This window comes from Hermetia illucens, chromosome 1, assembly GCF_905115235.1.
Source record: "Hermetia illucens chromosome 1, iHerIll2.2.curated.20191125, whole genome shotgun sequence".
NCBI classification, from domain to species: Eukaryota; Metazoa; Arthropoda; class Insecta; order Diptera; family Stratiomyidae; genus Hermetia; species Hermetia illucens.
The window spans coordinates 139,895,275-139,914,291 of record NC_051849.1 but is presented as its reverse complement, the minus strand read 5'-3'; the positions used below and the strand labels follow the sequence as shown (position 1 = coordinate 139,914,291).

Genomic DNA, 19,017 nt, shown 5'->3' with positions numbered 1-19,017 from the left:
AGCGGAACTAAGTAGGCTTATCGGAGCGGACGGATGGGCAAGAGTGGCTTATGAAAAACTATACCTTTTACTGAATAGAAAGAAAAGAGCAAATGTAGCAATGGCTGGAAAAATGAGGAATTTTCAGTCATTAGTGAGGTTTCACTACAACTTTAATCAATTTAAAGAGCGATTTATGAGTAAATTAGTAAAGAAATATAATCATTGTTATAGACTTCTTCCCATAAAACTGAAGCCATTGTTCTTTGAGAAAGTTCTACGAAATATTGTGAAAAAGCTCTTGATGTGCCTTTCGCGTATTCCTATTTATCGTATATCGTGTAATGTTAGATGGGTCATATATGTTAAAAATTACAACAAAATAAAAGAACGTATTGATGTAACTGTGTAGCCTAGGTAAAATAGATAGATTGTGTTCTAGGCTTCGTTTGTCAGTTAATTTAACTAGGATTGAGTGCCTAAGTCAAATCAGAGTAATAATTGCGGATGAACGGATGCTGACCATATTCGGTACTTAGAGTACCTTTCCGGTCAAGAAATAAAGTACTTTGTCACAGTCATTGGTTCAAATTGGATAGGTGTGCTATCGATTTATCTATCTACCTAAGACATGCATTTTAGTCGTAAGTGATGTCGAATATGGTGCTTGAAATATTTGAGAGCAAGCTTCCCGATCTCCATATCCCGGATTCCAGTCTTAGTCGTCATGGATGCTTGTGTTCGTCATTGTTTTCTATCGCTACTGTAAGCCTATCACTGCCACAGCATTAAGTATGATGATAGTGAATTAAATTACAGTGTCAGCGCTGAGATTGTGTGGTTATACTATATTTTTCGAAGGAGCAGGAAACACAATACTAATTCTGAATAATATAATAATATGATATCAGCAGGAATTCTGGATATCCTCGTACATTTCTGTTTATAGATTTTTTCTTAATAATTTTTTAGTAACTTGTTATAATCATGAGCACCCAGTTAGTTTTCGTAAATCCCTGACTAAATCCTGCCAATATTTCTACCTATAGTAATAAGAAGTAAGGAAAAACTGATAAAAATATATAGATATATAATTTCAACTTGACAAAGTAAAATACAAAAAAGGCACTTTAAAAATTATAATTCCTTGAAAAATTGCGCTATTATCAGCGCATGCCGTTTGTCATTATGTGTGAATTGATTTGCTTAAGGTAATTTTCGAAGGCTTTTTGGCAGATTTCGGGCAATGCTCAGTTTTTTCTGGATTATGTGTGTAGATACAACGATTCTTATAACTCTACAAGAAAAATCTGGAGATATGAAATAGCATGATATCGATAGCTTCAAATGCTGCAATTTTCGTTTATTAACAAAGGCACTGATCTACTATCATGTTAGGAGAGAATATCCCGATGACAAGGCTCAGAGATGAATCGATGAAACCTTAAAGTTTTTGAGTAGCAAAGCCGTTCATTTAGTAGCACAGAGAGAACATTAGCAACCTCAACCTGCACTTGATATTGATATTAACGTAGTTACATTTACAGGTTTTGGACGAAAAAATGAAGGCGGGTTTAGCACTGTTAATGCGTCGAACTATGCAAAGTTCGATGCCGCCATCGGTAGAAACAGCACTGCCTAGAGATAAAAATTTTTGGACGCTTTCTATATGCTTCACATTAACGCAAAAAGGTAGTTAGACAGAAAATCTTGGTTTTGCTGATGTTCGTGTCGCTTACAGTTCGATTTTAATTACTTCCTTATCCATTTGGCAAAGGTACATGGCTCAACAAGAGTCGAAGGAGATCTAAACTCCATGCACTGCACCTTAATGAAAGCTTTCGAGATGTTCCTTGATATATTCGATTATGATGAACGAGGGTGTCCTTCTTAACGATCTTCCACTCATTGGTAACGATCTCAAAATCCTAGCATTTGAGAGAATGAGTAGGAATAATAACTTTTCAGAGACAGGAGGCGTTGCAAGGGAAAATGTCGCAGGAAAACTGTTCCTTCGAGAGCATTGATTGTCAAGATAATTTGGTTTTGTTTGGAGGAATAATCCGTATCTGCAAGAGGTGTAGCTTAATCTGAAGTGCGCTTTCCACCTCGTCAGTTACTCATCATTATGGATGCGAGTCTACCGTTAAAGTCCATTACAGAACCGTTGAATAGCTTACGACCACCTGCACCTTCTCTCGTGGTGCCAAAAACGATGGCGAAATGTTGTTTATGCAGCTTCTGCTTCCCTCATCAACAAATGGTGCAATTGTTTGCTCGTAGTTCATTTCGATAAAGGAGCCTGAGCGCGCCACGCCATCAATATAGGGCTGTCACCTCCTTACATTTCGTCTCCACGATACATGGTACTAATAATAATAATAATCGTTGGCGTGCTAATCCAATTGGATCAGGGCCTTGAAGTGTGTTAGAGTTCTTCATTGAAGACCGTAACGGTACACTACAGTACACTGTAGGAGGCAATACGGCCGGCATTGCGCTCGCTCGAGATTATTAGCCGGATTTGACTCAGGTACTCATTCACAGCTGAGTGGTGCAATTTGAACCGCGACCTTCCGCTACGACAGCTTATCACTCTAACCACTTTCGCCATCCGAGCACACGGTTTGTGAAGAAAGTCCCCCCGCCTTCTCAGGGCAGATGTGAGGCAACGTCTGATGAGTTACCTCTGCCCTGGATGATACCGCTTCGCAACAACCTTACCAATCTGTTTAAATGTATTTACTTTATTGAGAATGGTTTGTGGTATAGCTCGATTATATTTAGCACACGTTACTCTTGAGGTATGATTCTATGATAAAAAAAATTTCTAAATATAGTAATATACCATTTCTATGTGTATTAGAACCCATTTCGACATGTGGGTTACTTTGATATGTAGATATCGCATAGGGGCAAATTTTTTGCAGGGATAGTTCCTGAGAATTTGAATTGAATTTGATTCATGTGTGCACCTTTGCGCATCTCAGCCAGGTCTCTAAACAACCATCCCTCAGGGATGCAGGATACGTGCCCTGAAAGTAATTAGTATCTTTCGAACTATTTCCGCTGACACGACGTTAATTATACTCGGTTTGCTGGCTGTAAACATCTTGACTGAAGCGATGTCACGAATCTACACCAGCAGAACGACAACCGAAGACGACGTGAAAATGAACAAAATCGAAGACAGGACAACATCAACTGTCGGATAGCATGCCTGATGGGTTAATGAAAGGCGGGGGGACGCATAAACCGATTCTCATCATCGATTGGGGAAGTAACAGTTAACGCAGCTACTATTCGTCACAGTATCTACCGAAATTGCCTATACACATTTGGCCAAGACGGGTCTCCAGAAAGTCCAACTTGCCCAGGCCCAGAATAAAACGCAGTGCATGCAATTTTTTTTTTGGAGACGCTTTGTCACGTGGAGGACCAATATTTTGAATGTGTTGGAGTATGTACTTCAGTGGGAGGACCGATGGTTGAATTTGGTGGCGTTGGTGTCGCGGAAAAGGAGAGGCGATCGATTGATAGACAAGTATAGAAGCATAAATGCTAACCGGCCCAACGAAATAATATCTATCGCTAGTTCCGCAGGATAAGCGTTTAAAGTGGTATATGCGTTCGCTCGGTTTCGTATGTAGGCGCGGATCTTCCGTCCGTGAATCGTGTGCTTCCGCGCCTCCCGCTAGTATTTCTCGAAACCTTAAAAAACGACCTCAATGATTTAACCTGCACCGTAAGGTACTATTTGCGGCTTTTAAGCTAATATCCCACCTGACAATATTCAGCGGAAAAAAATTACTCTTCTTTTTATTACACATGGAAGGTTAGCCAGATATCTTGAGGCTCCCTTCTAAATTTCCTAACTAGCAGGATTTTTTGCCAGATAAATGGAAAAACTCACTAAATATATGTATACTATTAACACACGTTTCTACCGCTGATAGGTCGTTTCAGAGCGATTAAGACGTTTTGCTTGGCATCAGTCAGAATGACAAAGCTAGGCAAACTGACCGTCCATTTTATTTAGACATCAGTCATTCAAAGTGACAGATTTTATTTGAAAATTTAGCTGGACTGATATTAAGTTGAGTGTGATTGTATTGTTAATTGAAACATGACTTTTGAATGGTTCGGATCTTTAAATACATGCGACGAAAATGGTTTTTGTCGTCTTGTTTATACTAAACACGTCAATCCATCAGTTTTTCATCAGTCCATTTTTGATGGGTTGACTTCTGTCAGACTGTTGAAATACTGATCGTGTAAGGTCCGCTTTTCGGATTTTTGTAATAATGAGCATCTAAACAAAGGCGGGTCCGAAGTGTAAGTGGAGAGCAGTCGGAATTGGAAGGCGAGTGTAGATTGGTTGGAGTGTAGATTGGCAAGAATGATTGGTTGGTCAACCTGGCGAGGGAAAACGAAGTGCATTATTTATTCACTCCTCCAGCAGGGATGGCACGTTGATGCACAGGTGATTTGAAATCTCTACATTAGGGAAAGGTCAAATCGTCAAATTAAATGCTGTTGGATGAGACGGATTGGACCGTGGGTTCAAAATTAGAATAGGTAGGGTTAGTACTGCTATACTTTTGCTATCACCAGAATCAATGTTTTATGAAAGCGCATACCATTTTTCCTTCAATGCACTTGGAGGGTGAAGCTGGTTTTTCCCAATTATTTATCGTTCTTTTCTAGAATGCGTTTATAATGAAGGCCGAATTTTTAAAGCGTTACCATCTCGATTTCTGTGCCCCGGCTTCGAATCCGATTTTTGTGATATGGTGCGGGTTGGTTTATTATTTGTAGATCATGGGCGATGATAAAGTAGCCTTATTGAAATCGAAATGCGGAAAAGATGCCAATAAAAAAGATGACATTTTGTGGACGCCATAAGTTCTACAAAAGTATGAATAGAACACATTGGCAAAGGGGTACTGTCAATTCTAAAACTATAGGATAGTCGTCCGGTGTCAACTTGCATTTTTAGGGGTTTGACCAGCAGCAGCACAGCAGCAACAAGGGTGGTGAGCGTCTTGTGTTAGATTTTCTTACCTCTCTCTAGTTTTGATCTTTTGGGGAATGTCTGTAACTAATATCCCTTTATATTCTTTTCAAAGAATTTTCTGACAACTGCATAATAAATTTATATTTCAGAGCAATCTTATGATGCTATTGACTATTACTATTGACTGACAAATGGAGGACTGAATTTAGCAATGGAGCCAACATAGGAGGTAAATGGGTCTAACTTGACTTTTGTTAAATTTGGTGGTCAATGCATGTATTTCGGTTATGACTATTCTTGTCTGGTAGGTTATATCCGGTGCCATTCTATGTTATTTTATATCGAATTGTATGTTTCGTCAAGCCTCGTTACCCTCTAGTAGTACGTTCTAACCACATATGCAGGGAGAGTTCTTTTTAGACTTGCTTTGGTTGTCAATTTTCAAGGCATCTACCCTTTTTGGACTGAACCAATTTAATTACGTGCTTAAAATTTTAAGTAAGCTCCAATGTTGTCATTTGTTGACACTTACAATCTTTCTTCGTAAAATTACATTTCCTTCTTGTTATATCAAGGCACCACGTTTAGTAAAAAAAAAGGATTATTGCAGCACCCTTAATCTGAATAGATTGATAAAATTTGGTTTGCTACAAAAAAAAAAAATTAATTATCACTTTCACGCAATTCCCACCGAAAGTAATTATCCATGCTCTCATGAAATCATGTTAAATGCACATTTAATTGGCAAGAGTGGCTAATGCAATCTGAAGTAATTAATAATGTTTTCATCAATCAACCAATTAATCCAGTCGTTTAACAGGGGGTTTATGGGTTACCTAGTAATGAAATGAAGAGAAAATTTTTAACTCAAATCGCCTTAGTGTTGCTTGCCATGACTGCGATTTATATAATAAAGGGAATTTTTTTGAGATACACATATGTAGGTTAGGACCATCTAGAAAATTAGGCTTAAATTCAAAATTATATTTCATACAACTACATGATATATATGTTTCTATACAGGAACCTTTTTTCTACATGCATTGAAAAGATACTTCTGTCTATTTCCGGAATTTCTTGAAGTTGATAATTCACGTTCTTGAACTATGCAAATACGGGTTTGTTGAAAATATCCTAAGACCATAAACATCTTCATTGGTAAGGTGATTCGAGAACTCCTTCCTTAGCTTGAGCCTTGATAATCCATTCCCAGGAAAAAGCCAAATGACTGGAGATTCTCCCCTGTGCCAGCTATAACTAAACCCGCATTTTCGATAATTATATAATAAGTAACCTATTGGTGGTAATACATCATTTTTTTTGTCTGGCAGATTTTCTTCAATATTATATGCAATAATTTGAGAGTAATCCATTTGTGTTAACTACATTTTCTGATTATTCTAGTGTTTTTTTGTAATCATTCTCCCATGAAAGATAGCCGGCATCTTTTTGAATATAAAAAGAACGAAACTCCTCTATGTTGATTGTAAAACCCCCACACCTGCTTTCGACGCAAACACAATTAATTTACTCACCAGCATAATAAGTAGGTTCCAGGAAAACCCATGTTGCCAGCGATCGATAATTACTTTAACCCTTTATTTCAGAAGATCACTGGACGACACATTTGGTTCCGTTTTCGCACGGCACTCGTGTGGTATTTCAAGTGTTGGCAAACCGCGCACACACCAGTCACTCCAGTCTAACCCGTACCCGGATTTAATTAACCACCTTTCGGAAGAATCCGTAGCTCGTTAAATAGTCATTCAAGCATTCAACAAATCATGGGAAAAGACTCTACTAATTGACTAAATCGAAATTAATCTTTTCGCTGTGTTGGCTGCTAATGCGGCTAAGTAGCTTCGGAGGTAAGAAAAGATCGCGCCAACCGTTTCACTGCACTAACCGCCTTACGAATAAAACGGAAAATGTATTACATCAGTAATGAAAGTGAATCTTCTTCCCACTGCGGTAGTCCACCCAGAGAGCCTGCGCTGTGTAGTTTACGTTATTGTTACTGCGGTCTCTTGTCCGTGCGCTGTTTCTTTCACGTTTCTATTATTTCTTGAATGGGAACTAAAACGGCATTTACGTAATCGAGCAAGTGTTTCAGCGTTGCCCAAGCGAGCTCTACCCCAAGTCACTGGTTTTGATCGTTCGGAATTAAAAGAAAACAAACTCCTCAACTTGAATATTTGAATTTAACGCGCCATGAAAACTGGAAACCCAAGATTCCGCCGCACTCAACTCACTACTCGATCCAAACTAAAACCTCGAACCCAACTCAGCTGGACTAACTGATACGTTCGAAATACTACGAGCAACTGATCCACCATTCGTCCGAGCTTAAGAGTCTATAGCTTGGGGCACAACTGGTTGATAAACGCAAACCTGACTTAACAGAGAAAGTTTTCTTTATGTGAAAGGAGTCACGTGGTTGAGTCGGAAGGGTTGCCGACAACACAATTGAGGGGCGAGTTATATCACATGATGGGTAACCTCCTCACGTGATGATGGCCTAATGATCTACTTTGAAATCCAGAATCACATGGTTTCCGCAGATTACTTCATTGCAGAAATTTATTGGTCTAAAACAGAGTGGTCGTAACGGGTTAGTGATGACATGTAATGAAGAGGTAAATTTAGAAACTGTAAACCGATGGTATCAGTAGAGAAAGCGTCCATTTGTCTGAGTGGACCTTGGAGTTTGGTTCACCCTGAGGTCACTGGATGAGGACTTTCGTAACTTTCACAATGAGGCATCACATTATATTCTCGATTTTGGGTAAATCCGGTTACTGCATCCTACTGAAAAAGGTCCTTAACGAGTAATCTTCATACCCTCTGCTTATCACATGTGCCGCGAGCTGGAAGACTGCAGGCGGTTCAGAGGGTACTACCGTGGCCTAATGCAAATGGTTACGTTGACCCTGACCAATGTACCAGACTAGCGATCATTTATCATCAACAAAGGTCTAAGATGAGGGAATGCTCTATAATGTATCCTTTTCAATCTAGCTTTGGAAATGGTGATCCATGACGCCGATGTAAAAGCGAGAGCATTATCCTATAAATGTCCACCCAATTACTGGTCTATGCTGACGATATTGACATAATGGGAAGGACAGCCCGAGATGTGTACATCCTTTATTAAGATCGAGCGGCGTGAAACCTTGGGTTCCACTCTAATGAAGGCGACGTGAAGTTTGCACATGTTGACAGTGTCAGCGGCAAAAATGAAGCCAACAATAACATTAGTTAGTATTGGCTAACCGCGAGCAAGAAAGGTAGGGGACTATAACATTGAAACCGTTGAAAGTTTCTCATATATAGAGTTGAATGATCTCACCATGTCTTCAAGGCTCTTACTTTACAAGAGAGTGATCTTACCAGTCCCCATATATTATTCAGAGACTTCTACGCGTAGCATGAAAATTGCAAACTCTCTCGCTCTCTGGGAGAAGAATGCTTCGACGAATTTTTAATCCTCGTCATGAGGATGGACAATTCTGGGGCCGTCTCTAATCTCAATCTAACCTAACCTAAGCCGAAACGGCTAGATTTTCACACCTTTCCTCAGATCCAGATCCGGAGGCTTAATATCGAATTTCATGCTTCCTATCATAGTACATTGTCATTTTGAAGGCGAGTTGGAATATGAAACCTTTTGCTATTGTTTTTAACGCAATTAATGGAAGGATATGAAATGTGTGCTTCCAAGGCAATTTCTGTAAAATTAACTTCCGAAGAAGTCTACAAGGAGGACAAGGATGCTGTTTTCGAGGGGGCTAGGAAGAATATGAAATATGGCATTATAATCATGCCTGGGATTTTTACAGCACGATGGTCAAAGAGCCCGCCTTCGTTTCGTTGAAGGGTGGCATAACTAATGATAACGGACCGTGAATAATTCATTTAGTAGCGTAGCGATGCCGAAGTTACACTAAGCGAAATTTGGAAATACTTCAAGGACCCTATTATTGGTACACCTTTGGTATTAGCCGGAAATGCGATGAAATCGATGAATTACAAACTAGTTACTGAAGTAAAAAACATTTTATACGAAGCAATATGAAATTCTTATGGAATGCGAGCATGTATAGCGGAATATCAGAATTAGAGAATTCAACATATCAACCTGGGGCTGACTTCATGTTTAGACTAAAACAGCCCAACTTTCAGTTGCATGTGACATTTCCAACGAACCACGGCGGAGATACACACTGTTTGAGAACGGGTTCTTTTACTTGTGATTAAAACAACCGGAGTTTCGGTGACTGACTGTCCATCATTTTAAAACTGTCCCTTAAATACCGAGCAACAATTGCAAGTTTGTAATGAGTTGGGAAACCGGAAGGTAAACACTTCAGGTATCAAAAGTGGGCATTTGTCCTATTTTTACTTAGGTCGTAATCTTTACACTTTAATTTGTCACACCATTCACTTTAATATGATACTGCATTCAAAGTCTTGGAATGCAATAAATTTGACTTATTACAGCTCTGCTAGTAATAGTGCGATTTCCACCACATTCGGTAAGATTATGCTCCAAAGTATGGCCTTTATTACTGCTGAGACTATATATTCTTTATTACTGCTTGATGATCCTATTAAAAACTTAGAGGGGTTTCCCAATCGATTTCTGGAAAATATGTTTATAATGAATATGGTATTATTAACTTTATTTAAACCGGCATCAATATGGAGAGTACTTTTAGGCCTAGATACCATATGCAGGGACTGCCATATTTATTTTCAGATATTTGAGTTGGTTAGTTTCTCAAAACGTAATGCAAAACTTGAAGTAACTGACCCATTCCGGAAGCCCGCCCTCCTCCCCTTGCAACCAATGTGGAAATTAATATCGGTTTCGAAAAGTACTAATCGAGGTCTTTCATTTTATCATCATCATCAACGGCGCGACAATCGGTATCCGGCGTAGGCCTGCCTTAATCAGGAAACCCAGACACCCCGGTTTTGCGCCGAGGTTTACCAATTCGATATCCCTAAAAGCTGTCTGGCGTGCTGGCCTACACCAACGTTCTATTTCAGCCAGGGTCTGCTTCATATTCTTTTTCTACCATAGATATTGCCCTTATATACTTTCCTGGCTGGATCATCTATTAAGTGACCTGCCCACCGCAACCTGTTTAGCCAGATTTTATCTACAACCAGACGGTTATCGTATCACTCACAGATTTCGTCGTTATGTAGGCTACGGAATCGTCCATCCTCCTGTAGGGGGACAACAATTCTTTAGAGGACTCTCTCGAGAGAGTGGCCAAGAGTTCGCAATTTTCCTTGCTAAGAACCCAAGTCTCCGAAGAATCCCAGGAATACATGAGGACTGACGTGTTTATAAATTGGAATAGACTCTGTTGGCTGCCAGCAACCATGCGCGGATTTCATTGTCATAGCTATTATCGGTTGTGATTGTCGACCGTAGATAGGAGAGATTTTCAACGGTCTCAAAGTTGTGGTCTCCTATCTTCATTGTTTTCGTTTGACTAGTGCCATTCGATGTTGTTCGTTCTATCGTTTTTGGCGCTGACTTTGCGACTATCATTACCTTCATTAATGTGCACCCCAAGAGCCAATAGCCGCCTGCTCGATCTGGATGAATGTAGATTGTACATCTCGGGTTGTTCTTCACATAATTGTCAATAAGGTCAGCATAGGCCAGTAGTTGGGTGGACTTGAAGAAGATGGTATCTCTCGCATTTACATCTTCGTCGCGAATCACTTTCCAGGGGCCAGGTTAAAGAGGATGCATAATAGGGCATCCCCCTGTCGTAGACCGTTGTTAATGTTGAATGGTCTTGAGAGTGATCCTGGTACTTTTATCTGGCTTCGCACATTAGTTATGGCCAGCCTAGTCAGTCTTATCAATTTCGTCGAGATACCGAATTCTCTCATGGCCGTATACAGTTTTACCCTGGCTATGCTATCATAGGCGGTTTTACAGTTGGTGAAGAGATGGTGCAACTGATGTCCATATTCCAACAGTTCGTCCATTGCTTGCCGCAGAGAGAAAATCTGATCTGTTACTGATTTGCCTGAAGTGGAGCTTTTTTGGTATGGACCAATGATGTTCTGGGCGTATGGTGTTATCCGAGCTAGATAGCGGAGAATACTTAGCAGTGTGATACCTCTATAATTGGTGCACTGCGTGATATCTCTCTTTTTATGAATGGGACAGATAATGCCCCGTTGCCAGTCGTCAGGCCTTGATTCGCTGTCCCATACTTTGAGCATAAGTGGATGAACCGTTGGGTGTAGTTGTTCGACTGAATATTTAACCAATTCGGCTGTAATTCCTTCGGCTCCTGGCGACTTATGGTTTTTAAGCCGATGAATTGCACCGACTGTTTCTTCTATGCTTGGTGGTGGCAGCATTCGCACATCTTCTTTAGTTGGCGGGACCTCCAACTCGCCGATATTTTGATTGTTGAGTAACTCATCAAAAAACTCAGCCCATCGCTCGAATGTGCCCATTCTTTCGGAAATCAGATTTGCCTCTTTGCCTCGGCAGGATGAGCATCGAGGTGTATAAGGCTTCATCCTGCTAACTTTCTGGTGACATTTGCGTGCCTAGTGCGGTTATTTCCCTATACTTTTCTAGTTCACAGACTTGTTGATACTCCCCCTATCTCTCATTTGATACTCGCCTAAATTCAAGCCTCAACTTTTTAGCAAATTTCGTATCAATAGGAATAACTCTTTCTCAGATATTAAATGTGACCGACAGACGGATAGATACTGTAAACCGATTTTAATAAGGCTTTGTTTTACACAAAACCTTAGAAATGGTGTATCTTCAATTTTCTGGTTTTCCCCGATATTTGTTTACTTTGCTGATATTCATTATATAAAAATTTTCTAGGACAGCCCTGGATTGTGCTGAGTTGCAAGAATCTAATTTCATGAAGTACAGTGAATGGAATTTGAATGAATACCAAATTTATGAGGGTCGCGGCGGGTTGCAACACAAATTCTATCATTCCGGTGCTACTTTTCATGTCATTAATTATGAGTGGAGGATATAAATTGGATATAATACTGCAGCGGTGATCCCGACGCACGAAGCACAAACGGGCTCGAAAATCATCACACCGAGTTGGAATTTGATTTTTTCGCCTATCCAAAAATTCTCTCATACCCTCGATGGCCATTTTCTTGGATAATTTTCATCAGGATCAAGATGATATATATTGTTAGAAGCGCTTTCAATACAAGGACCTTAATTATTGAATACGGGGGCCACATCAGGGGTAGGTTTTGCAGTTGTCGGACTGTTTTCAGAAGTTGGCATAGTACCTACCACCGACCTTTCTTAAAAAAACCACACGTTTTGAGTGAGCCTGATTCAACTCGATACATTGGTGAAAGTACAATACGAAATATGTAATTCCGACGGTCGATGTAACTCGGCAATCTGAGGGGTGAGCGTGAAAATCAATATAAAATGTGACCTTGTTGAAGCGAAAGCTTTGATTTTTTGAACGATTACACTCATATTGTTTCGCACCATCACACGTTGAACTTTTTGTCTTATTCTGCTGCATGTATATAAAGATAGCCGTTGTCTGGTGTGGTGCTAACGAGATTAGCACCAACAACTATCAGTCATGTTGACATTGCCGCCTTTTCGTGAATCAGCCTGAATTTCAGGAGCAAATCGTCCCGACAAGCAATTTTGGTGGTAATTTTGAAAAATTAAATTTAAGAACTTTTAGCAATTAATTCATTTAGTTAAATTAACTAATTATTTAAACAAAATAATAACAAAACATCGTAAGAGACGGGGCGGAGCTTTTTGTGTCCCCAGTTTTTCAGTCCTCGTTCCACTTGGTGATTGTCGGTGTAAGTTGTAAAGCTCCGTTCGCCGCGATCTTGTAAAATAGCGATGTTAACGAAAATATAATAACACATTCAGTAGTTACCTTGGCAGTACGGCTGCAACCATTTTGGTACATTATCCTGCCGGTTTGAGACCCACGCGTGCGTCAGGCTGGACGAGGAGGAAACTGTTCCTACACATGAGATGAAGCCATAGGTTAGTGACAAATTCGGTGCCGAGCTGCTATGATTTTTGTGGCTGTAGCTGAGTACATCCTATCTATCCTAGCGTGTGCGGATTTAATGTCATTGGACCGCCATCGCTGCCATTAAAATCCAAGAAGACTCGTGGTTTGCAAGAGACCAGGTGACTCAACTGCAGCAGATTTTAGCAGTACCAACAGAAGCCGTTTCCAAGTTAGGAGACACGGTTGGTGTTTTGGTGATATTAGCGAAAGTAGGAAAAGACTACTAAATGTACTAGCCCTTGCGATTTTTCACCGAAAAAAAAAATTGACTTTCCCAGGCTCTGGCGGCTATTATCCGAAATCTACCACCATGCCACGTAACAATTTATAATTGTGCCGAAGCTACTACCTGATAGATACAGATACTGAAGTTTCGATTTCTCCCGCAATCGTGTAATCTTTAAACTCGCAGCAGAAAATTGCTCGTCGATGCGCACTTATGAAAACAGGTAGATAGACATGAGTCTGGGGCTTCGACGTACGTTTTTTTGGAGTTTCATTATCGTCGCACTACCAGCTAAGGCGTAGGCTTTCTGTATCACTATGGATTGCTAGTGGATCTGCACAACAGATTTCTCATCGACAACCACCCTTAGGTCATCAGGGAAAACCATCAATCTGCACGTCCAACACTCTTTCCAGGGGAGTTCTGTAGGAGAATTAATAAATTAGGTTTATAGGGTAATGGGTCGTGTTTCTTCTTCCCTAGGCTATTTATTTAGTCCTTTTTGATTGGCCGAAATAGAGTAATTTCAAGTTTTCCCAGCATGACTGGTTAATGTTGGCCAAGTGTTTTTGCCTTTCATATTGAGACGCCCATAATGGTAATCAAATTAGTGGATTTTGATATTCAACATTTCAATTTCATTATCCGAATGTAGTTGAGGGTTGATATTTCGTTAGTGCATTTTGCCTTTTTTTTTAATGAAAAACACAAAAGCGTTTGTACTTTGGAAAAAATTGAAGATAGGACTCTCTTGTTGGCGGCGCTAAACTGCGTGCTAGTTGGGATATCACCCCATTCTTCATTTTCGACATTTTCTTCGGGGCACGGAATGGCCCCCCACAGGAGAGAACTGAGAGTAAAATGGAGTTCGCAAACATGATCGAAGCACTGATAACAAACTAAGGAAATACAATAAATAATAAACTAAGGAAGTAGGAGTTAGTTGACGTTAGCCTGTTTTTTTGGGATCAGCCGTAAATGGAGTGAGGAAGGGTGAAGAAATCTGCACCAATAACGAATAAAAACCTATTGAACACTTAAAAAAATGTATGCTTCTGGATTCCAAGCCAAACAAAAGTACGCCAATAGACATTTGGATTTGCCAAGAATTTAAGAATCCACCAGCAATTTAATAGGTACTCTAAGACGGTGCCAAACCGGGATGTCTCGAGTTTCTTATTAAGGCAGGCTAAGACCAGATACCTGTTTGAAATAATTAAAACTTGTTCTTTTTTCAATTCGCTAATGTTATTTATTGGTCGTCTAAGCACCGATATTTCGGGAACCACTTGTTCCCTTCCTCAGTGTTAACAAGTCTAGCTAGACACTAGCGAATAGACAAAAGCAAGTTCTAATTAATTTAAATAATTTAATCGCTAGAAATGCCACGTAATTACACTCAGATAGACACCTGTTGTTGCACCGTTGATGATGATGAACATGGCTAGCATTGATGCATCCAGACTGCTGACGCCGAAATTTATGGTGCACGAGGAAAAACTGAACAAGGTTGTTATGATAACGTAGTTCGAACAATAAAGCAAAGTTAATTTTGAGGCCTAGATTTCGCAGTGGAGTGTATCCTCTGATTTTTCTCAGATTTTCGGTTTGATAGGTTCTGAGAACGAGACCTGTTACACTTTCGCTTATTTTCACTCAATACCAAAAACAGGATCAATTTCGAAAAGTATTAATTGAGCCCTTTCATAGCCATTTCAAATAATTGTTGCACCCCCTTTCGCATCTATGGGGATCCCTCCTCCTTAAACTCAACACAAAATGGCACCACTTGCTGTTTGTAGGAATATACCACACATTCTCACCCAATTTCGTGATAATAGCGTCAGCCGTTCCGAATAAATTGGGTGTGACAGACAGATGGTGCGGGGAAAAGGGTTACATTGTCCGGAGATGCATCAGGGATCCCAAGTACACGCTGCGCTATGGAAAGGAGAGCCTGGATACCTGCAATACTCACAGTCGTGGTAAGTATCTTGAGTTCGAAGAGGTGTTAATTGCGGTGGGAAGAGGAGATTGATTTAAATTAATCCTAAACACTGTGGGACCGGTTAAGACATGCATTTGCATTGAGACGCAACTGTCTACAATAAACGGTACCCCTTAGAAATTCCCAGAACAATGAGTAGGTAGCTGATGCAGCAGGGGTGGATTTATGCATATGTAGTGATCAAGTCATAGAGGAATGTATGAAGCAGTTTTCCACTGGCTTCGTATGGGCAAAAATTGTTGGTATCCATCATTTATATGTTCCTACCAGCCTCAATTTGGTTGTGGACTTGGACGGCAGCGAACAGAGACTGAAAGTCACTGCCGCTGACTTTAATATATAGCCGTAGAGACCACAGTTATATATCATATTGCGAAGGAGGGTCCGAGAGTGAATCTGACTTTCGTTAGTCCTTCATTAGCTTGCAATATGATGAGGATTCGAACTGGAGTGGGCAATTGATTAGCTAATATTTACGGAGGTTGCCTATAGCAGGAATGAAACAAATTCTCGCTTCAAAATGGGAAATTTGTGGTAGAAGCTAGGTTGAACTTCAAATAGCTTTCGCAACATACTTGCATGCCCACGTATGGTGCTTAGAGAGGGGCTCCGGATACTCTAATGGCCAACTAATTACTTCGCAATTGAAGTATTCAGACAATTTATTAAATGAGGATAGGACTTTTTTGATTTAGATTGTAAGCACTGAGGAGGGGAGAACTACGGTTGTCTTTTTAAAAAAAAAATTCTGCTCTTTTTATTTAATTTTCCATTTGTGTATAAAAAGGGGACCATAGTTGTTGTCAGGTGTCCGCGCATTTGATCAAATAAATCATATATCTTCTCATGGCTTATCGAGTGTAAAGGAAAATATTGATGTCTCATAGCGGCAAAAAAATTTTACACCCCCGCCCCACTTGTGTATAAATCCTGCTCTTCAGACCAAGTCAGCAGTAAATCACAGACTGTATGGTACAATTTTTAATGGTGGATAGAATCACTTGGTTGAGGAAAATTGGTCCATGGGTACCCTACTTTTTACCGGTACAGAGTTGTAGTGTTTTTCGTCAATACTGGGAAAAAGCTTTACCTTCCCAAAAAAAAAAAACAATTTTCCACTTCCTCAATCATATAATGCCATATTTGGTATCATTTTCGGAAACTACATAAAATTTCTTATAAACTCTCTCCTGCTCCCCATACTTGTGAATGCAGGGTGCATTGTTTGAATGTAGCCATGTGGTGTATCAAATGAAAGGGCTTAATTAGTACTTTTCGAAACTGGCCCCACATTTGATATCGGGTGAAACGTAGGGGAGTGAGGACTCAAAAAATGAGCACCAAAAAGTGTAACAGGTCTCGTTCTCAGAGCCTATCCAACCGGCAAATCGCAATGGTGTATTTAAAAGAAATCTAGGCCTCAAAATACATCCCGTTCCGATATCTGCACAAATAAAGTTAATAATATTATATTAGATTAGAATTTTTTAGAAATTTAACCGGAAACCCCCTTTAATTTCATGCGAGAACTACAAAACTATGACTATAACTATGGACTAATTCTAATTCTCTGCCTCGATCTGCCTCGCTTAATTCCAGTGTGTCCATAAAAGATGGTATCAACCCGATGACGTCCGCTAGCCTACTGAAAAATCCTCCATCCGAGGGACAAGTTCCCTACGCAACATCGGATGCGCTACGAAGTTCTGGCATTTATCCTACAGTCGCTACATTAGCACCACCGCACGCTTCCTCCTGTGTATCATCGACGCCCGCCACCGCTGAACCGCAGGCTCTTACGACCTCATGTCGTCCGAGCGGCCCCCAATTGAACGTCGCCTCGCCACCGAAACAGCTGTTCGTGTCAAGGCTAGCGTACTCCACTACGCCCGACGAAATTCTGGCCTATATCAGAAGCAAAAGCAACTCAACTTTGTCACCTCTTTCCTGTGTGAAGCTGACGAAGGATGGCTCTCCTGACCGAGTGATCGCTTCCTTCAAAGTGACATATCCCCATGACTTCGATGCTATCGTCCAATCCTCCTTTTGGCCACAGGGGGTCTTCGTTAAGCCTTATCAGAGGTCTAAGATTCGTCAAAATTTCCGGCCCGCCCGCCTGCCTCGCCGAACTTGAATGATTCCAATAACTTTACGCTATTTTATCAAAATGTAAGGGGTCTAAGGACCAAGCTGTCGGATTTCAAACTGTCTGCCTTAGCATTCCAACATCATGTCATCTGCATTTCTGAAACCTGGCTGGATGACAGGATTTTAGATTCTGAGCTCCTCGAAGGTTACTCTGTCTTTCGTTGTGACAGAGACTGCGTTGCGCTTGGCAAGACAACTGGCGGAGGTGACCTAATAGCTGTTAAATCCCCTCTCCGTGCCGAAATCATCTTTTCCTCCTCTTCCTCCTCCTACGATTCTGTTACCATACGTGTCCTTCCGCCAAACGTATGTCCCTTTATCATATCGTGTGTATATTTTCCCTGCCTAAGCCCGCCTTCTCTGTACGAGGATTTCTTCGACAGATTATCAGAGGCCCTAACCGTTTGGTTTCCCTCAATTCCTTTCATCCTCTGTGGTGACTTTAATCTTCCTATGCTCTCCTGGCCCGTTACACCTCCCTCCCTCCCTCCCTAATAACTCGACCCACCCTTCCCTTCCTCTATCCACTTTCATGTACACCTGTGGGGCCCTCCAATTTAACCTTTCTAGAAATCACTTAGATCGCACTCTTGACCTTGTCCTCTCTAACCTTCCTGTACGTTATCTTTCCCAATCCCTTCATGCTCCGTCTTACGTTGCCCCTGACGCCCATCATCCTGCTCTCGAGTTCGATGTTCAGATATCCCGACTCCACTCTCCTGTCGCTCGCAAGTCTACCAAGTTCAACTTTCGTAAGGCGAACTTCGAAGGTCTGAACTCAGCCCTGGCGTCAATCAACTGGGTCCCCCTGCTCTCTCCATTTACATGTGACCAGGCACTCAACACTTTCTATACCATTTTATCTGATCTTCTTCCTTGTTACGTTCCCTCCTCTCCTAAGTGCTTACGCTCTTACCCCGTCTGGTTCACCACTGAAATTCACAAAAAACTACGTCAAAAACAGACTGCGAGAAAGAAGTTCCTGTCTTCTAGAAATGTTGCTGACTTAGTTTTTTTCAAATCCCTTCGTTCCTCGGTCAAATCTTTAATATGTAAGTCCAGACAGGAATATTTGTCCAGCGTGGAAGACTCACTAAAGCGCGGAAATCTGAAACCTTTCTGGTCCCACATTCGCAACTCTCGCTGCCCCGCCCAGTTATCCCCTCCGTCCATTAAATTCTCTGGCTTCTCAGCTAACTTCCCCCAACGATCTTGTGATTTACTCTGCCGCTACTTTTCGTCAGTCTATGTCCCTCCTCCTTCCTCCGAATCCCTCCCGATAGTAGATGTAGCCTGCCCCGCATCGCCTACCATTCCCCTTCTTACTCCTATCCTTATCGAGTACCTCATTGGCGAACTTGATGCCAATGTCGGACCTGGCTACGATGGTCTTCCAAACCTCTTTTTGATCAAAACTGGTAAGTCCATCTCCCTTCCCCTATCTCTTATTTTCAACAAAAGCCTTGAAGAGAATCATTTTCCCAGCTTGTGGAAAGAGGCTCTCATTATCCCCATTCACAAAAGTGGCGATCGTTCGCTTGCCGAGAATTAC

General features: G+C 40.9%; 1 protein-coding gene across 1 annotated transcript in view; it reads right to left on the bottom strand.

The window, feature by feature from the left end:
* LOC119659737 overlaps positions 1-7,347 on the bottom strand; it is a 114,290-nt gene extending 106,943 nt beyond the window's left edge. Inside the window, exon 1 of the mRNA XM_038067999.1 lies at positions 6,532-7,347. Within this exon, the coding sequence (XP_037923927.1) occupies positions 6,532-6,563 (32 nt within the window). The 5' untranslated portion in view covers positions 6,564-7,347. The remainder of the gene's footprint in view (positions 1-6,531) is intronic.
* Between the last annotated feature and the right edge of the window lie 11,670 nt (positions 7,348-19,017).